At 40.8% G+C, this 22,670-nt stretch overlaps 1 protein-coding gene across 3 annotated transcripts in view; it reads right to left on the bottom strand.

Annotated features, from left to right (window-relative positions):
- The window catches only part of ITGBL1 (integrin subunit beta like 1), a 601,277-nt gene that overhangs the window by 62,161 nt on the left and 516,446 nt on the right, over positions 1–22,670 (bottom strand). For 2 of the 3 annotated variants that reach the window (XM_073569514.1, XM_073569512.1), the window contains one exon: positions 7,735–7,851. The exons of the other annotated variant lie outside the window; for it this stretch is intronic. In XM_073569514.1, coding sequence (XP_073425615.1) covers positions 7,735–7,851 — 117 coding nt within the window. The remainder of the gene's footprint in view (positions 1–7,734; positions 7,852–22,670) is intronic. 3 annotated transcript variants of the gene reach the window in all.

Below are 22,670 nucleotides of genomic sequence, written 5' to 3'. Positions count from 1 at the left end.
ATTCATACAATCCATAAATTCATATATACTTTTTAAAGATATGCCAAGTCAGTATTTGCGCTGAAGGTACCTTCTATAAAAGGAGTAAATAGTAATACTTTTTAAAGATGTTTATATGTTTAAAACTATCAACTTTATACGGTTCAATGGTAGCCTTAGTTCTGAGACCAGCAAGAAATATATAGAAGCAGTCTTCGCTTCAAGATTCGAAAGCACTCAGCTCCTTCAGGAATATCGACACAGAGTATTGCAAGGGTTCATAGACTTACTGTATAGCCCGGTGTATAGACTTATGAAGGAGCTGAGTAGGGTCATAATAACTATTAGTGATCTGTAAGATGTGTAAATGTGTAAACTACCACAACTTATATTAGAACATTGAAAAGTGTAGGTATACTCTAAACACCATTTTACAGTAAATGAATAAAGAGGTTGTCTGGTATTTGGTTTCGACACCCTATGCTTAGGTCATCAATATTAGTTTGGTTGGCGTGTGACACCCATCATCCCCGTTAATCAGCTGCTCTCAGTACCAGCAGCGGCAACAAAAGATCAGTTGCAGAGTGGAATTATATAGCTCCATCACCCGTATTGTGGCAGCAAGTCATAAGTATGCATTTTCCGACTGTACCCACAGTACAGTTGATGGAGTTGTGTAGTTGTGTGAGGGCCTAAAGGGGGCACTTCTACTGTTTGGATACATGGGAAAAGATCACTGCTGATTGGTTGGATGCAAAACGTGGAACTATTACCTTGAAGAACACAAAAGAAGGCACTTTTATTTTTTGTTTCACAATTGCTGTCTGGGCACTATCTATTTGACACTGTTACTTTGGGGGCAGTATTAATAACTCACTTTAGTTTGCCAGGTAGTTATTGTCAGAAGTGTGTCACGTCAACCTTTGAGATCGGGGGGTAGAAGATCACTGCATATTGCGAATTGCTGCTCTTCCATTTAGCCTGTGTGTTTGGGTTCCATATTAAATGAATTTGGTTTCCTTTGGTACTGAACAGGTTAGCGATCCTTCCTATGCTTGTCAGAAACTTGCAACTCCATTTTCAGCTGCTTCTGACTGGGTCATTATCTCTACCTATACAATCTGGCCAGACCCTCTATGTCTCGCCAATGAAAGCTTTGCTTCCTTGGAGATGCTGTGCTGAATTGAAGATCATTGTTGCTAGTAGAGATTGTTGTGTGCTGTTTTTGGGTGTATTCCTTCTTCTTTTCCCATTTGGTTAGTACCTGGTTATCCTTCCCTATATACCTCCATATCCTTGGTGAATGTTTTTGTATGTAAGTTGCTTTTTGTTATCCCTGTTTGTCTTACGTGTTTATATACTAACATATCTGTCCTAGGCCTCCTGGGAGAGGAGGTGGAGACAGCTCAGGGTATAAGGGTATGTGCACATGGTGCGGATTCTGCTGCGGATTCGCAGTGTTTCTGCAGCTGCGGGTCCGCAGCAGATTTAGGTGCGTTGTACAGTACCATTGTTTTCGATAGTAAACTGGAAAACGCTGTGCACATGCTGCAGATTTTTTCATGCGGTTTTGCTGCGGTTTACAATCCGCAGCATGTCAATTCTTTTGTGCCGAAACGCTGCGGTTTCACACCTCATCCATTATGAGGTGTGAAACCGCAGGGCAAAACCGCAGGCAAACCCGCAGATAAACCACAGGACTTTAGTCCTGCGGATTTATCAACGGATTTTACTACAAAATCCGCACCACCAAAAAGCTCCGTGTGCACATACCCTAACAGGAGCATAGTAAGGTTGAAGACTCTGGCCTCTCTACCATCAAGAGTACCGATGGGGTGGGGGTAAGTAGTTCCAGGGACAGTTGGAGGTCCCCCTTCCTTATTGAAAACCGTCACAGCGGGACAGTTATAACATAATTATTTATAAAGGACCGTATTTGCGGGCAATGTAACCAACATAGCAGTTATAGAAGTTGGGTAAAAAATTGCAATAACATAAAAATTTGGGTTAGCAACAGGTTGGGTAGTTTGGGTGGGTTGAGAAATGGCAGGAAGTATGCTGGAAAAACAAAGAGCTGCAAAATCTGCATATAGTCATGACTGAAAGAATATTTCATAGTGGTCTGGGCCAGACAGAAAACTGAAAGAATAAGATTAGAGAAGACATCAGTTGTGAGTTACTGGATTTAAAGGGAACCGGTCATTAGATTCATGCTTTTCTCTAAAAGGATGCTGCATTTCAGAGTAAACTCCCTGCCCTGCTCCCGGTGACTGACAGGTCTCTTCCTATGGGTGTCCATAGGAAGATGCCTGTCAGTTATGATGAGCCTGCCAGTAAAAAGCCAGTTGCATACAAGCCTAGAACTTGTTAGCCAAAGCAAATTATTCTCAACTGACTTTTAAAAGTATTTTTGATTATGAAAGCTGCAGCACTTCAGAGTAAAGAACCTTGCTGTAACTGAGGTTTGGACAGCATGAATCTAATGGTTTTATTTATTTCTACAGTAATTACTTATAAAATGTGAAACTGTGTAAAACTGGTATCTATTGCTACACGCTTTATGTATGGTTGTCATATAGGTCTTTACATAAAGAAAAAAAAGTGGTGCAGGAAAAAGCAGGTACGACCACTTATAAAATGTAAAAATATTTATTTGCTCATTATCCACTAAGAAGATTCTGATAGTACATTATACTCTATCAAGGACTATGGGGAGTGCATTATACTATATGTACTACATGAGGGCTGCATTAAACTCTATCAATGACTATGAGGAGTGCATTATACTATGTGTACTACATGAGGGTTGCATTATACTCTATCAATGACTATGGGGAGTGCATTATACTATGTGTACTCCAAGAGGGCTGCATTATACTCTATCAATGACTATGGGGAGTGCATTATACTATGTGTACTCCATGAGGGCTGCATTATCCTCTATCAATGACCATGGGGAGTGCATTATACTATATATACTGCATGAGGGCTGCATTAAACTCTATCAATGACTATGAGGAGTGCATTATACCATATGTACTACATGAGGGTTGCATTATACTCTATCAATGACTATGGGGAGTGCATTATACTATGTGTACTCCATGAGGGCTGCATTATCCTCTATCAATGACCATGGGGAGTGCATTATACTATATGTACTACATGAGGGCTGCATTAAACTCTATCAATGACTATGAGGAGTGCATTATACCATATGTACTACATGAGGGTTGCATTATACTCTATCAATGACTATGGGGAGTGCATTATACTATGTGTACTCCATGAGGGCTGCATTATCCTCTATCAATGACCATGGGGAGGGCATTATACTATATGTACTACATGAGGGCTGCATTAAACTCTATCAATGAGTATGAGGAGTGCATTATACCGTATGTACTACATGAGGGTTGCATTATACTCTATCAATGACTATGGGGAGTGCCTTATACTATGTGTACTACATGAGGGCTGCATTATACTCTATCAATGACTATGGGGAGTGCATTATACTATGTGTACTCCAAGAGGGCTGCATTATACTCTATCAATGACTATGGGGAGTGCATTATACTATGTGTACTCCATGAGGGCTGCATTATACTCTATCAGTGACTATGGGGAGTGCATTATACTATATGTACTACATGAGGGCTGCATTATACTCTATCAATAACTATGGGGAGTGCATTATACTATATGTACTACATGAGGGCTGCATTATACTCTATCAATGACTATGGGGGACTGCATTAATCTAAGAAGCTTCTGTTAGTGCATCAATACATCTATTTAAAACCATTGCAAACCAATCAGAACATAGATAACACAATTCATATTATATACATCAAAAAACATTACATACAAGTTTATTTCATCAATCTTAAATTAAAAATCCATATACATTGTGTCATTACGAAAATTCAAGCCATTGGGCTGTTGGTATTCATTTTAAGGATCCAGAACATTTCCCTTAAAAACACCTTTTTCTTCCAGTCTCTGCTTCTTTTAGGGCATATTACTTGTTCATCACCATGGCATATACAAGCTTCTACAATACCTTCATATACCTATATAAAGGGTTTAGCTACTCCAGAATGAGTGTTATTACTTGTTTTTGATGTTAGAAATATGTTCTCGCACTCTTTTTTTTTCATTTTTCTTGTAGTGCACCCAATACACTGCAATTTGTATATAAAGCATTCTACACAGTATACCAAATGATGGGTGTCACAATTTATAACTTTATCTATAAGATGCTCTTTATTACTAGGTAGTATTATGGATTTTTGGTGATCTCTATGACTAAGGGCATAATCTAACGCCGAAAACACATCAGACATGTATTGATGCACTTCAGAAACTACCTAATGGATACCTAATAAGGAAATATTTTTCAATTTTATTAGTGATTGTACCTGCTTTTTACTACATCACTTTTTTTCTTTTATTTTTGCTGGCCAGCAGAGCAAGCAGGTCCCACCTGAAAAGTAGAGTCTGATATATATGCAGAGTGGTGAGTTCATTTCAACTATATATGTCATTACATATAGGTTTTTATTTAGTAATGGTATTGCAATATTATTTAGTTACTATGTAGTGGTAATACATTGGTCATGGTGTACAGGTAATATTGGTGCCTTGAACAATGGTATAACAGTAATTCTGGTATTTGCACTGTATAATGTGTTGCTTTCAGCCATAGTTTGAAGATAAAATTTGACTACTGTAAACCAGTATTATTTGGTTTTGATATGGTGGGTTTTTGAATAACTATATATTTGTGCTGACAGTGTATAGTGGGATTATCTTTGAATATCATATAGCTCCATTGTTTTTGGTATACAGTATATGCAGAGCCGGCATTAGGGCAGGACAAACTTGGCATTTGCCTAGGATCCCCACTTTAGGGGCCCCCAGCCAGTTGTGTGCCACTAACAGTGTCAGACCATGCGGCTGCTTGAGGACCCATGAGTCAGGGGGGCCTGGTACCTATGTCGGCTTCTGGACACCCCCTGAACCTGGCATCACACATTCAACTGTATCAGCATCGTAGGTGAAAGCAGTGATGGAGGCAGGAGCATGACACTTTCTCTCTCCCATATTTCCTTCTGTGTCTGACGCAGCAGGCTTAATGATGTCACTTTGTCATGCCACACTATGCCAGGCAGTGGAGCTGCTAAGGAGACGTGCTACACAGACCGGAGCAGCAGGGGTACAGGGAGAGGTGAGAATTGTATTTTTTTTAAAATTAGTGAGTGCATTGTGGCTATAATACTGTAGGACTATGTGGGCTGCATTATACTATATGGATCTATTATATCAATATGGGGACTGCATTATACTATAAGGTGGCAGCATTATACTATATGGGGGCTACACTATACTATGTGGGGCTGCATTATACTATATGGGGCTATAATATACCATATGGGGGCTGTATTCTACTATATGGGACTGCATTATACCATATTGGGGCTGCAATATACCAGACTAGGCTGCATTATATTAAATGGGGACTACATTATACTTTATGGGACTGCAGGCTGCATTATACTATATGGGATCATATTATACCATATGGGGGCTGCATTATACTATATGGGGCTGTATTATACTATATGGTGGCTGCATTATACGATATGGGGCTGCATTATAAAATATGAGGACTGCATTATACTATATGGGGCTGTATTATACCATATTGGGGCTGCAATATACCAGACTAGGCTGCATTACAATACATGGGGGCCACATTATGCTATGTGGGGCTGCATTATACTATATGGGGCTATGTTGTACCATATAGTGGCTGCATTATACTATGTGGGGGCTGCATTATACTATATGAGGCTACATTATTTCAAATGAGCGCTGCATTATACGATATGGGGCTGCATTATACTATATGGGGGCTGCATTATACTATATGAGGGCTGCATTAAAGTGTACTATATGGGGCTGTATAATACTATAGGGGGCTGCATTATACTACATGGGGCTACATAATACTTTCTGGGGCTGCATTATACCATATTGGGGCTGCAATATACCATATGAAGCTGAACTATACTATATGGGGCTGCATTGTAGTATATGAGAGGTGCATTATTCTAAATGAGGCTGCATTATACTATATGGGGCTACATTATGCCATATAGGTACTGCATTAATCCATATAGGCGGCTGCATTATTGAATATGGGGCTTCATTATACTATATTAAATGCATTATACCATATGGTGGCTGCATTATACAGTATGAGGACTACATTGTACTATATGGGGTTGCATTATACTATATGGTGCTGCATTATATTTTATGGGAGCTGTATTATACCATATTGGTGCTGAAATATACCATATGAGGCTGCATTATACTATATGGGGACTACATTATACTATAAGGGGCTGCATTATACTATATGGGCTGCATTGTAGTATATGGGAGTTGCATTATTCTATGGGGCTGCATTATACTGTATGGGGCTACATTTATACTATATGGAGGCTGCATCATACCATATTAGGGCTGCATTATACCATATTGAGACTGCAATGTACCATATGGGACTTGCATTATACTATATAGGGCTACATTATACTATATGGGGCTACATTACACTATATGAGGCCTGAATTATACTATATGGGGCTGCATTATTCTGTATGGGGGCTGCATTATACCATATGGGGGACTGTATAAAACTATTTGGGGGCTGCATTATACTATGTAGGGGCTGCATTAAACAATATCGGGGCTGCATTATACCATATCAGACTGCATTATACTCTATCAAGGACTATGGGGAGTGCATTATACTATATGAACTACATGAGGGCTGCATTATACTCTATCAATCACTATGGGGACTGAATTATACTATATGTACTGTATGTGGGCTGCAGTATACTCTTTCAAGGACTATGAGTTGTGCATTATACTATGAATATAATATGGTGATGCATTATACTGTATCAATGACTACGAGGTGTGCATTTTACTATGTGTACTAAATGGGGGCTGCATTATACTCTATTGAGTACTATGGGTTGTGCATTATATTATGTGTACTATATGGGGGCTGCATTATACTCTATTGAGGACTATTGGGTGCATTATACAGTATGGAGGACTATGGGGAATACATTATACTATATGAAGGACTATGGGGTGCATTATATTATGGGGAGTACATTATACTATATAGAGGACTATGGGGTGTGTATTATTCTATGTGGAGGATTATGGGGCACATTATATTAAATGAGCAAAATGCTGCCTATTCATGGAATGATGGAATTGTTTATGCCAAAACTAAAATCATTGTTCTCAGCAGCACATCGCCCAGTGAAAACAGTAGATATGCTGCTGATAACATAACACTGTATGGGGACAGATTGATCTATTAGTGATCTTTCTGTCCCCATCATTCTTTGTCATCCAGTGTAAAGAGTCCGGGAAACAAGAACTGAATAACTTCAATATTGTCGATTGTGCTCATTTAATTGTGGACATTACATTGTATTTAATACAGTTCTTTTGAAATGTTCTTTATTGTTATACATTTATTATAATAATTTCAATATATACAAGTATTCATTTTGTTTTGACCTTCACATATTACTGTTATGTATGTGTTTAAAACACATTCGGACATAATTCTATGACAGACTTCTATGTGTGAAATTTACATGTCAATGCAAAGTAAAGTGTTTATTTTCACAAGCAGAGTATAAGAATTCATACCTCCACAGACTTTGCCTTCTAGGTCTTCACACTGCCGATCGTCACATTCACAATGTTTTCCATACACCCTGCTGTCTCCAGGAGGGAAACAAGTGCACTGACCACATTCACATTTTCCTGAGGTACAAAATATCCACATTAGTCACATCCTTTCTGTCGCACAGAATAGTTACATTCTCTGATTAAAAAAGTATCCAATCTGCATCTTACTACTAGCATCTTAAGAAGTATGTCAGAGGATAAAAGCATGTAAAATACAAAAGTGAGCAAGATGTGTCACAAGTAGGGATGAGCATCTCCACAGGCTCCCCCCACCATTGGTATGGTATAATAACTTTATACTTAGCGCTGATTCGTTGCACTTTTCTGGAGGAAACTTATTTGGTTCTGAACCTTGGCTATTATTGTTTAGATGCATTTTTTTTGCTCTTTTCCTCCAGACTTTGTCTTGCCTTTAATCTATATGGAGATTGGGTGATCAGTTTATCTTTGTACCTAGCAGCATATTTATGATGGGTGCTTATTGTTTCCATCTGGGCTCTAAGTGTTCATATACTGCTCTTTTGACTTATTATTATCTTGTCATTTTATTAATGTTTTGATCAGCTGTCTATTTTCACCTATACTGTATTCTTGTGACTGGGGAGCCTTATAGGGTTATATTTCTAACCCCATGGGTCTATTGTAATTGTCAGAATGTGACATTTTTAATGTTTTTATACTCTGTTTTGGTCTGTCTGAAGTGCAATAAAATTTATATTAATTTTTGTGATTTATTGTGGTGATCCCAGTTTTTTGGTCAGTAGTAGTGTTGAGCTTTCCGATACCGCAAGTATCGGGTATCGGCCGATATTTGCCGTATCGGAATTCCGATACCGAGTACCGATACTTTTTTCATATCGGATACCGGAATCGGAAGTCCAAAATGCAATGAGCCACTTTTGTGGCTCTGATTGGCTGCCGAAATGACGTCATCATGATGCACTGTATGTGCGCCTCATGATGCGCCGTCAGTTCGGGCCTTCGGGGGGTCTGTGCCGACTGTCCGGGGGTCTGTACCGGCCTGCCGGGGGGCTGTGCCGACTGTCCGGGGGTCTGTACCGGCCTGCCGGTGGTCTGTGCAGGCTCCGGGGGTCTGCGCCGACTGCCCGGGGGTCTACCGGCCTGCCGGGGGGCTGTGCCGGCCTGCCGGTGGTCTGTGCAGGCTCCGGGGGTCTGTGCCGACTGCCCGGGGGTCTGTACCGGCCTGCCGGTGGGCTGTGCCGGCCTGCCGGTGGTCTGTGTAGGCTCCGGGGGTCTGTGCAGGCATCGTCCGATGGGACTACAAGTCCCATCGGGCAATGCCTGCTACCATGACAGTGATTGACACATTAGCCAATGATGGGACAGTAGTAGTCCCATCATCCGGCTAATGTGTTGAATGTAAAAAAAATAAAAAATAAAAAAAAATTACATGCTACATACATGCTACATACATACGACATGCATACTACATATATACTACATGTAACATACATACTACATATATACTACATGCAACATACATACTACATACATGCTACATACTACATGCATACTACATACATGCTACATACTACATACATGCTACATACTTACTACATGCTACATACATACTACATATATACTACATGCATGCAACATACATACAACATATATACTACATGCATGCAACATGCATACTACATATATACTATATATACCACATGCAACATACATGCTACATACTACATACATACTACATGCTACATACATACTACATACATACTACATACATAATACATATATACTACATGCATGCAACATACATACAACATATATACTACATGCATGCAACATGCATACTACATATATACTATATATACTACATGTAACATACATACTACATATATACTACATGCTACATACATGCAACATACATACTACATACTTGCTACATACATACTACATACATGCTACATACATACTACATACAACATATATACTACATGCATGCAACATGCATACTACATATATACTATATATGCTACATGTAACATACATACTACATATATACTACATGCTACATACATGCAACATACACACTACATGCTACATACATGCAACATACATACTACATACATGCCTGCACAGGCCCCCGGACGATGCCTGCACAGACCCCCGGAGCCTGCACAGACCACCGGCAGGCCGGCACAGCCCCCCGGGCAGTCGGCACAGACCCCCGGGCAGTCGGCACAGACCCCCGGAGCCTGCAAAGACCACCGGCAGGCTGGCACAGCCCCCCGGCAGGTCGCACAGACCCCCGGGCAGTCGGCACAGACCCCCAGAGCCTGCACAGACCACCAGCAGGCTGGCACAGCCCCCCGGCAGGCCACACAGCCCCCCGAAAGGCCCGTACAGACCCCAGAGAGGCTGTACAAGGCAAAAATAGGGTTTTTCTTATTCCGATACCGGAAGTCCCATAGACTTGAATGGGACTTCCGGTATCGGAATCGGCGATACCCGATATTTTTTTTAGATCGGCCGATCCATTCCGATCCTTTTAAGTATCGGACGGTATCGCTCAACACTAGTCAGTAGCTTTCTCTCTTTCCTACTACAAGTAGGGATGAGCAAACGTGCTTGGCGATACTCGGATATCAATTGAGGACCTGGGTGATCGGATGTGCTCAGCACTCAAAGAGCATTAGCCACTGTTTGGATTTGAAGCTTGAATTCCCGCCCCGCATGATTGGCACCTGTTACACAGCCAACAAACCTGTGGGGATTCCCTGAGAGTCACTGGAATGCTGTAGCCATCTTGGTAGTGGCATTAACGTGATTGGTTGGCCGTATTACATCATCAGGTATAATAAAAGAACAAGCGCTAACACACTCGGCACACTAATGCCATTGAACAACTCAGGGATAGTTCTAATTGGAGGGAGAGAGTGGTTGTCCAGGCCTGTGTTTGCATAGTTTAACGAATCAGAGTCCTATAGTGTTGATACTGGTGCTCATGTTGAACCATCATACTTCCAAGTGCTAATCTAGTACTTTGCTGTTTGTCTCAGATACATTCTGCATTAAGCCTAGGGAGGTACAATTTCTGGAGCAGTTCCTTGCTAAATATATATTTGCTGCACTTGACCATATTTTTTTTTTTTTTTGGGGGGGGTGAAAAAATTTACTATATTATCATCCATAGACTATTACGTGCTTTCTGTTAAATTTCAGTGATATATAACATTTAAAAAAGTGTTGAAAAATGTTTCTGAATTCAATTGTTCATCCATAGAGTATTACATGCTTTGTGTTAAATTTCGGTGAGATGAGACAGCAATTCTTAATACTCGCATATTCATTTTGAATAATGAGTATAATGGGAGTCAATTGGAAAGCCAAGCATTTTTTTCCGGCAAACCCTACAAAGAGGTCGGGGGGCAGTGAAAATGTTCAAATGGATGGAAAAGTGCTGAATGGAAGGAGAACAGCATGGGGAAGACTGCTGGAAGCATCACTGACACACAGATCGCTGCTGAGAACAATGGTGTCACACTTTTACTCCACTTTAAGTAGTGGCAATAAAACATTCCAAACCGATGAGAAATTATCAGCACTAGCGGTGACATGCTATACTGCTAGTGCTGATGAATCATCAGCGCTAGCTGTGACGGAGAATCAGACGCTGCAGGCCGTGTCCGAGGCTCCCTCAGTGCTTAATGGCACATCGTGAACGCGTGCCGCTTTACGGCATACGTCGCGATGCGCCACATAATGGTGGTGTATGGCAGCGTTAACGGACTGCGTTACACCGCATTATACCGCGGTGTAATGCAGTCCGTTAAACGGACTGATATAGTGCAGTGGGAACCCGGATTAAGAAATATTTTTCCTGCAAAATTACTGGTATATAAGGAACAATTTAAAAATGATGTTAAAAAATATAATTTAAGTAAACCAATTTTTTTTTTATTAAAAAAAGGAAATTTCAGTTTAATTTATGAAGGAAGCAAGAACTGCCAAAACTAAAGGACTCAGGCACACTCTATATTAGACATAAATGAGGGCCTCATACACATTCTGTTTGAATTGTCATGTATTGATACTCCTAGACTTATACAAGCTATGCACTTTTGAGGGTTATGTACCAAGGAAATGTACTTCAAACCATGGAATAGTCTATGGGTAAGGAATATCTTGGCAGGAAAATTGCAGCTGCAAAAACATATGTTTTTAGTATATTTCTCCTACATTTTTACCTTAGTTTTTGATTGATTTGAGTGAAGTCAATGTTGAAAAACTCAGGGCAGAAACACACAGAGAATTGACATGCAGCAGATTATCTTCTGCACCAAATCTGCAAGTCAAAAATACTCAACGTGTGTATGACATGTCATGTTTCTCATTTACTTTGCTGGCATCAGGTTTTGCTTCAGGTATTGTCGAAAATCTTGCAGAAAAAACGCGACAAAAATGCACCAAATCTGCAATGTGTGCACATAGCCTACATTTTTGAACAATTTTACAACTAAATGTACCAAAGAAGGTGTAATAACCTATGGGTGAGCAATATGATACCGATAAATTTTGAACAAGTTTTTGAAGGCTTATATAGCAATGAAATGTACCGAAGAATATGTAATACCCTATGAATGTGCAATAAAATATTGAAAAATATCAAAAAAGTTTGAACAAGTTTATTGAGGGTTACATACCAACGAAATGTACCCAAGAAGACGTAATAAGCTATGGGTGAGCAATATGATATCAATAAATTTGGAACAAGTTTTTGAAGGCTTATACAGCAACGAAATGTACCCAAGAAGATGTGCTACCCTATGGATGAGCAGTATAATACCAATAAATTTTAAACATGTTTTTTGAGGGTTATATACCAACAAAATGTACTTAAAAACACATAATACTGTTTGGCGGAGAAATGTAATCCAGCAAAAATTTATGGGTAAGAAATGTGAATAAGCAAGCAAAAGTTTTAAATGCTTTTTTCTACTGTTATAGACCACCAAAATGCGCCAGAAAGCACGTAATACTCTATGGATGTGTAATCTAATCCTGAAGTATTTTTCTATGCTTTTTGAAAGTTTTACATACCACTGTAATGTAACAATAGCCATGTTAAGCTGTATGGATGAGTCATTGAATCTATAACAAAATTTTGAACGAAAATATTCTGAAAGTGTAGTTGATGTACCTATACAGACATGAAGGCTTTGCAGAATGTGTAAAGCCAGACAATAATTATGAGGCGGGTCATCCATTGATCTCTGAAAGGCAACAATTGGCAGGCCTCATTAAAATATTGAATATTACAAACACTTTATGTGCTGCTGTCATCTGGTGGTGTGGAGAAGTGTGTGTAAATCCAGGCTTCGTTGATTTTAGTGCGTGTGAGCCTATCTGCATTCTGTGTTGGGGCCTGTCTATTATGTCCCCTGGCAGCACTTAAAACCTGCTCAGACAAGACGCTAACGGCAGGGCATCATTGCCACACACCATCTTTGTGGAGTCCTCAAAGTCTTGTAGAACCAAACAAATGTCAGACAGCCATGCCACTCTTCAGTTGTCATGTGTGGAGGCTGACCAGAATTCTGACGGGCGTGTTGGGACTGATACTCAACCACTGGCCTCTTATGCTCACAAAACCTTGCCAGCATGTGCAGTGTAGAGTTCCAACGAGTGGTGACATTGCGCACCACTGGGTGAGCTGTCATTTGCATGCGCTGCTGCAGCATTGCCAGGGCAGCAGCAGCTGTAACCAACTTGCAGAAATGGATGCTGATATCACTGATGCCTCCTACTACAGATCTTCTCTTCCTTTGGTGTCAAAGACCATGCCCAATCCTGGATCTCCTCATACCTTACCAACCGCACATTTAGCGTTTCCTACTCCCACACTACCTTCTCATCTCGCTCCCTCTCTGTTGGCATCCCTCAAGGCTCTGTCCTAGGACCCCTTCTCTTTTTCAATCTATACCCTTGGCCTGGTACAACTCAAAGTCCTATGGATTCCAGTACCATCTATATGCTGATGACACTCAGATCTACCTCTCTGGCCAGAATCCCAGAGTGTCTATCAGCCATATCCTCCTTCTCCTCTCGCTTCTTCAAGCTCAATATGGACAAATCTGAACAAATTATCTTTCCTCATCTTGCATACCTTCAAAACCTGATCTATCACAATAAATGAATTCACACTTTCCCCTGTCCCGGTAATCCGCTGCCTTGGAGAAACCCTTGATTCTGCCCTGTCCTTCAAATGGCACTTCCAAGCTCTCGCCACCTCGTGTCACCTCCATGTCAAAAATATTTCCAGAATCCATCCTTTCCTCAACCCTCACTCTATCAAAATGCTTGTGCATGCCCTAATCATCTCCCAGCTTAACTACTGCAACATCCTCCTCTGTGGCCTACCTTCTAACACTCTCGCACCCCTCCTGTCCGTCCTTAACTATGCTGCCCGACTAATCTCTCTCCTCACTACACTCCTGCTTCCCCTCTTTGCAAATCCCTTCACTGGTCCCAATTTCCCAGCGTATCCAGTTTAAACTACTAACATTGACCTACAAAGTACACAGTACCCCAGAGTACTGAAGGAGATAGCAGAAGACATTTTTGAACCCCTCTCCATAATATTTGAAAATTCTTGGAGAACAGGAGAAGTCCTAGAAGACGGGAGAAGAGCAAATGTTGCTCCTATCTTCGAAAAGGGGAAGAAGGTGGACCCAGGCAACTATAGGCCGGTTATTCTCACTTCTATACCAGGAAAGATCTTTGAACAAATTATTAAACAACATGTATGTCAGTACCTGGATAAGAATGAAGTGATTAAACAGAGTCAACATGGGTTTGTAACTAATAAGTCATGTCAGACTAACTTAATTTCCTTCTATGACGGAATCACTGATTGGGTGGATCAGGGAAATGCTGTAGATATAGTATATCTTGACTTCAGCAAAGCATTTGACAAAGTATCTCACGCAATCCTTATTGAAAAAATGACTAGGTATGGAATGGACAAGGCAACTGTTAGGTGGATTCATAACTGGCTTAGTGATCGGACCCAAAGAGTGGTCGTAAATGGCTGCACATCCTGTTGGAAGAATGTCTCAAGTGGGGTACCACAGGGCTCTGTCTTGGGCCCGGTAATGTTCAACATCTTTATCAACGATTTAGATGAAGGAATTGAGGGTAAAATGATTAAATTTGCTGATGACACAAAGCTAGGAGGGATAGCTAATACTAGAGAAGAGAGAGAGACAGAGAGGATTCAAAAAGATATAAATAAACTGGAGCAGTGGGCAGCAACTAACAGAATGGTTTTTAACAGGGAAAAATGCAAAGTACTACATCTGGGCAATAAAAATGAAAAAAGCATATACAGAATGGGAGGAATAGGGCTAAGCAACAGCACATGTGAAAAATACTTGGGTATACTAATAGATCACAGACTGAATATGAGTCAACAGTGTGATGCAGCAGCAAAAAAGGCAAATGCAATTCTAGGATGTATTAACAGAAGCATACAGTCCAGATCATTGTGAAGACATTATTGCTCTCTACTCCTCTTTGGTCAGACCTCATCTGGAATACTGTGTCCAGTTTTGGGCACCACATTTTAAAAAAAGACATCAACAAACTGGAGCAAGTTCAGAAAAGAGCAACCAGAATGGTGACCGGTCTGCAAACCCTGTCTTATGAGGAAAGGTTGCATGATTTGGGAATGTTTAGCTTGCAAAAGAGAAGACTGAGAGGAGACTTAATAGCTGTCTACAAATATCTCAAGGGCTGTCACATTGTAGAAGGATCATCTTTATTCTCATTTGCACAAGGAAAGACTAGAAGCAATGGGATGAAACTGAATGGGAGGAGACACAGATCAGATATTAGAAAAAACTTTTTGTCAGTTAGAGTGATCAATGAGTGGAACAGGCTGCCACGAGAAGTTGTAAGTTCTCCTGCAATTGAAGTCTTTAAACAGAGGCTGGACAGACATCTGTCTGGGATGATTTAGCGAATCCTGCTTTGAGCAGGGGGTTGGACAAGATGGCCCAGGAGGTCCCTTCCAACTCTAGGATTCTATGAAAGCATCCATATCCTTTTTCCTCCATATATTTCCAAACTAATCTATCAATATCTTCCCTCATGTAATCTCCGGTCCTCCCAAGACATCCTTCTCTCCTCCATGCTTATTCGCTCCTCTCCCAATCGCCTCCAAGATTTCTCCGGAATGACCCCCATTATCTGGAATTCTGTGCACCAACACGTCCGGTTATCCACCACATTTGGATCCTTCAGATCGAACCTGAAAACCCATCTCTTCAAAAGAGCTTACAACCTGTAATGACCATGCGACCACCTCAACAGCATCAGAGCTACTGCAACCCCTGACCTACTGTCTCCTTCCCCATAATCCTGTAGAATGTAAGCCCGCAAGGGCAGGGTCCTCTCTCCTCTGTATCAGTCTGTTATTGTTAATTTGTTTACTGTAAGTGATATCTATAATTTGTATGTAACCCCTTCTCATGTATGGCACCATGGAATTAATGGTGCTATATAAATAAATAATAATAATAATAGTAATAATGTTGTATACCTTGACCAGAGGCTCTGGCAAATCTGGGTATATTTTCAGAAACCGCTGAACTACCAAGTTGACTACACGTGCCAAGCATGGTATGTGTGTGAGCTTGAAAAAAAACACAGATCTGTCTGGCCTGCTATTTCTTTAAGTAACTCTGCCACCATGTGTAGTTTGTCTCCTAGACAAATTAGCTTCAGCAGAGCCTGTTGCTGCTTTGCTGAGGAAGTGCTGCAGAGCTTCCAGCCACTGTCTGATGTGGATAACATGCTTTGAGATACCACATCAGATATGGAGGATGAGGAAGACCAGGAGGGAGTGCTGGAACGGTTGTAGGAGGTAGAGTAGATCCTGGTAGAAGTAAGGCCAGCAATCCTCGACGTCGGGAGCACATCATGTGCCATACCACGGTGTAACTCGGCTCCAGCCTTCAAAATGTTCACCCAGTGTGCCATCAGGGAAATGTAATGACCCTAGCCACAAGCACTCGTCCCCATGTCGGTCGCTAAGTGGACAATGCCAGTAAGTGCATTGGTAAGGACAGGTATGATGATCCTAGACACATGTTATTACAAGGCGGGGATGCCAGGACAAAAATTGGTGACTGGGGGATGGCTGCCACCATGATTCAGCAGAAATCCTCCATGTGTACAAGCCTAAATGGCAATATTTTCACAGCAAGCAGCCTGGAAATGTACTCATAGAGCAGTTGGACTTGTGGGTGGGTGGCTGGGAACTTTCTTTTTTTATTCCAAATCCTGGGTAGGGACAACTGAACCCTGGGATGGGACAACGATTTGGAAGTACTTGATGATAGTAAGTCAGAGTGTGCAAGGATATGTACAGGGTAGGAGGCATCTGCACCAGTGTTTTGGACAGGGGATTGACAGTGGATGCATTTGTGGACCCAGGCAGTTGGCCCACTGTGACTTAACAACAAGACTTAGTGCAACTGTGTCTCATCATCATCTTCCTCCTCATCCCAAAGTTGCTGTCCCTACTGTCATGTTCTTGTGGCTGCTCTAAGGTTTTGCATCACTAAACAGCATGTCCTCTTGTCCCTCTTGGAGCATGCAGGTTGAGGTCCGCAATCAAGACATTATGTTGTAAATAGCTCCTCAGAGTGTCCTAGTGTGAGGTAACTAGTTTCCTGGGACTGAAAATGGTGGGAGGAAGGAGGATCATGAGGATCATGGTGAGGATTAAGTGTTCCAGACTTTAGGCTGGTGAGACTGGACCTTGTTGAAGACTGTGTGATGCTGCCAAGTCTGCTGGAAGCATTATCTACTATCCAGCAGACCATCTGTTTGCACTGCTCTGGTTTCAGAATTGGTGTACCGTGCCTCGCTGCAAAGTGGGACTGGAACCTAATTGTCATGTTTCTTGTACTCCAGCAACAGATGAAGTCACACCTGCCCCATGTCCTCAGAATCAGCGTACACCATCATCAGCACTTCCACTTTCCCTTCCCTTACCGCACGTCTTACGCAATTTGTAATTGCTGGGTCACTTGAAACCAAGTTTATTTTTAATAAGAGGAAAAAATTGGTCAGCTGCAGCAATCAAAGGGGTTTTTGTGAGTTTACTTGACCATAATGTAATATAAATAGAGCAAGAGTGTATGGATGACACTCACATTCAATCCATAAAAATGTTTCAATGCTTTTTCTCAGTTTTAGCTCAGTTTTAGAGATTACAGAAATGTTCAACGACCACATAACACTATATGTCTGATAAATGGAAGCCTAAACATTTTTTAAAAGCTTTTTATCAGTTTTAGAGATCACAGAATTGTTCACAGACCACGTAACACTGTATGGCTAAGAAATGGAAAATTACAAATTTTTAAAAGCTTTTGTTCACATTTAGAAATCACAGACATGTTCACAGACCACGTTACACACTATGTCTGAGAACTGGAAACCTACAACATTTTAAAAAGCTTTTGTTCACTTTTAGAAATCACATAAATGTTCACAGACCATGTAACACTGTAGGTCAGAGAAATGGAAGCCAACGGAATTTTTAAAAGCTTTTAAGCTGTTTTAGAGATCACAGAAATGTTCACAGACCACATAACACGGTATGTCTAAGAAATGGAACTCTACAAAATTTTTCAAAGCTTTTCAGCAGCTTTAGGGATCTCAGAAATGTTCACAGACCATGCAACACTGTATGTCTGAGAAATTAAAGCCTACTAAATTTTTAAAAGCTTGTGTTCACTTTTAAAGATCACAGAAATGTTCACAGTCCACGTAACACTGTATGGCTGAGAAATGGAAGCCTACAAGATTTTGAAAAGATTTTTCTCAGTTTTAGAGATCACTGAAATGTACTTCACGCTATGGAATAGTGTATGGCTGAGAAATGTAGACCACAAAAATGTTTCAACGATTTTCAGGTATCTTATATTGTATAACACAAAAAGGACCCCACAGAACGTAATACTTGATGTGCCATAATACATTCAACTTTTTCCGCCTCTACAAAAAAACTGCAATTATATATTTGTCAACAGACTGCACAGGTCTAATCACTGTCTACAAACTGTCAATCTCTCTGCTCCTGCGACTCTTTCTTCATCCCTAGGTTAAATGCAGATTGTATGTGATATAGACAATTAGCTCTTAGGCTCTTAAGGGGGTTTTACACATAGCGATATCGCTAGCGATATCGCTATAATGTCACCGATTTTGTGACGTTATAGCGATATTGCTGTGTGATTCTTACCTCCGACCGGCTCCCCCGCTGTCCATCGCTGATCGCGCGAGAATGTCTGGCTCCATTTCTTGTCGGGCGCTTCCTGCTGGCGCCGACGAGCAACGCGTGGAGGCGGGCGGGAGGATGTCTGGATTGCTGTGTGTGAAAGGTGAGTATCATGCGCTGCATCGCTGCTGCATCGCTGTGAGATCTGCCTGTGTGACAGCTCACTAGCGATCATTTAGCGATGCACCAGCGATCCTGACCAGGTCGGATCGCTGGTGCATCGCTAAATGTAATGGGGCCTTTAGAAAGGCTCTTAGAATAATGGCTCAGCTTCATCATCATTATCAATACCACAGTTGTCTGATTCGCTATACTGTGCACACAGGCCTAGACAAGCACTCTCTCTCTCTTTAAAACCTGCTCCACGTATTAGAGATAATCAGATCAGGTTTATTACCACGTTCCACAATCAGTGGGACAGGATGAGGAAGTTGTTTGATACCCACTGGCAAATTTTAAAAACTGATACACGAATTTCAAATCTGTTACCAGAGAAACCCCTGGTGACTGCACGTAGGGCTCCAAAATTTCGTGACTTACTCATGAAGAGTCATTTTGTGAGACCAACAGTCAGGACCCAAGCAGGTTATCGTGTACGAGGATCTTTTCCATGTGGGGAATGCAACGTTTGTGGTTTCATGATTCGCACCCATTGTTTTATCAACCCTGGTGATTCTTGTGAATATCAGTTAAAAGATTATGTCAATTGTAAAACACACAATGTTGTGTATGCGAGTAAAAGAAGTACTAACCTTCGAGATTTATTAGTCAAGAACAGATTTCAAAACAAACGAAATAATTGGTTGGAATCTAGTGCCCCAAAGGGAAATTATATATGTAAAAACTGTTCTTGGTGTCCATTTAAATTAAGTGACAAAACTGTAAAAATGGGACCTATATTTCACAAAGTCACGGAATTCATTACTTGCAGGACCTCCTTTGTAGTGTATGCATTGTTTTGCCCATGTGGTTTTTTCTACATTGGGAAAACTATCTGGCCTCTCTGTGTAAGATTCAGGGAACATTTCAATTCCATCAGCACAGGAAAGGGTGTCCCTAGACTTATAGAACACATGAGGAAGGTACATGGGGGGAATGCGGAAGCATTGCGGTTTACTGGCATTGAAAGGGTGTCTGCACCGCAGTATGGAGGGAGTCATAAAAAACATCTTTTACAAATAGAGGCTAAATGGATCCTCCGTACAAAAGCCACAGGTCCTTTGGGTCTAAATGAAAAAGTGGATATGTCCGTATTTCTCTGAAGCGGTTATGATTGCTAGTTTTATTGCATATGGTGTATGTAAATTATGCTTGTTTTTATTTTTTTATTTTGGGGGTTTTTTAAGACACGTTCAGGTAAAGGGTGGAGTTTCTTTTGTTCACACATGTGGTATAAATTAGTGTTTCCTTGAGCCTGAGCATGGGACCTGTTGAAGTGCATTGTGCACGAAACGGCTGTCGTCCGTCTTTTTGCATTTCTCCCGTGCCAACGCCTATGCTTTATTAACATGAAATAAAGTGAATCATTTCAAGAGAACGGTGAGTGCCATCCTGCTGTCTTTCTCTACTATGATAGTTCATGTTTTTTCTTCACATGGATAGAGCACCCGTTCAGCAAGGGTTACAGGTGTCACACTGATAGCGGTTATAAGTGACTTTGCGGGTATTTCTTTCTCAGGGACAGTGCCGGATGTTTCTTTTTTCTTTGACTGACCATCGTGTATGCATTGGTCTGCCCATGTCCCTTAGTGTACATTGGACTGACATCACAGGAGTTACGCAAACGTGTGCGGCAGCACACATCTAACATCAATTTGGCCAGATCAGATCTGGCCAAATTCAAAATTTTGACCACCGTTGCTTCCCATTTTTTGGATTTTCACAATGGATCAGCCAGGGGTCTTGTGGTGGTTGGGCTACAGAGGGTTAAACCCAATATTCGAAGATCTGATCGACTGGGGGAGCTATTACGGTTGGAATCCAGATGAATTTTTCAACTTCATTCTGTTAAGCCTGGTGGCATAAATGAAGACTTATCCTTTACTGGTTTTCTCATGACATAATCAATGAAGATATCATCATGGATATCTTACATTATAAGCTCAGAAAGAGGGTGGTCACACCCTTATATGCACTGAATGCACAATGAAATGGATAAAAAACTGAAGTCTGAACTGAGAACGTAAATTAATGTGTTTGTACAATGTAAGTGCATATTAACACATGACCATTAACCAGAGAAAACAAAAAGTGCATATAAGAGTGTGACCGCCCTCTTTCTTAGCTGGGAAAACCATCCAGTCTGGCCTATGCTTTTACTAGTGGGTCAGTGCCTCGATCCTTGTTCACATTCACGCCACTTGGCAAGTGAAAAGGTTTTAAATACTAGAGTAGGACTGTCCCACAAGGGTTGCCGTGACGTGGCGGGATGGCTTGTACATTATTTTGATCAAAATTATGTTTACTAAATACCCTTATTATTATTACCTTTATGCATTATTTGCAGTTTATTTTTATTTCAGGATATTTGTGTTTTTTGCTTTTTGTTTATTCTGTGGTGCCCACCTATATCTCATTACAGTCTCAAATACAAAGTGTCACAGAGCTGTGCAATCTCGTCAGTGTGCCGAGCCGGGTGGTACCTGTTCTTTTATAATACCTGATGATGTCAGACGGCCAGCCAATCAAAGTAATGCCACAACCAAGATGGCTATGCCATTACAGTGACAGGCAATCCCCACATGCTTATTCCCTGTGTAACAGGTGCCAAAGATGCGGAGCAGGGACTTGAGTTTTACATTGAGCACCACCCATTACTTGTCGAGTAACAAGCACATCCGAGCACCATGATACTTCAGTGATAACCGAGTATCACAGCTCTTTCGCTCATCTCTAGTGGTAAATAACGCTCCAAAAAAGAATTAAAAATTTTTTCTGGATTGAAAGAGTGGGAGAAGAGGGTTGCATTGACAATCCAATACAATGGGCAGCACTTTGAACACATTTTATAAGTGGTCATAAACTTGTAAATACTTCATGAAAAAATAAAGTTACGTTAAAACCAAGCACATCATTGTTTTTCTTGTGAAATTTTCAATAAGTCTGATGTGTCACAAGACCCTCTTCCCACTGAAAAAAGTAAAGTTGGATCCAAAATGGCCGACTTCAAAATTGCCGCCATGGTCACCACCCATCTTGAGAAGTTTGCCCCTCCCATATACTAATGTGCCACAAACAGGAAATTGATACAACCAACTACTCCCATTTTATTTAGGTGTATCCATATAAATGGCCCACCCTGTACTTTGTGTGAAATTTCGTTGGTTTGAAAGAAAAAGAAAAATTGGCTTGCTACAGTTGTACAGATTTGGTTATTCAAAAATTGACTATTGTAATATATACTGTAGAACTTGTTCTGTGTGAAATTTTGTTGGTTTGAAATAAAATACAAAATTGACCTGTTACAGGTGTACAAATGTTCAAAAATTGACTATTGTCATATATACTGTACAACTTGGTTTGCGTGAAATGTCATTGGTTTGAAATAAAAAAAAAATTGGCCTGCTACAGG

This window comes from Dendrobates tinctorius, unplaced genomic scaffold (genome assembly GCF_039654945.1).
Source record: "Dendrobates tinctorius isolate UK_male_01 unplaced genomic scaffold, ASM3965494v1 ptg000026l, whole genome shotgun sequence".
Taxonomy (NCBI): Eukaryota; Metazoa; Chordata; class Amphibia; order Anura; family Dendrobatidae; genus Dendrobates; species Dendrobates tinctorius.
The sequence above is the reverse complement of the archived record's forward strand: the minus strand, read 5'-3'. Positions and strand labels throughout refer to the sequence as shown.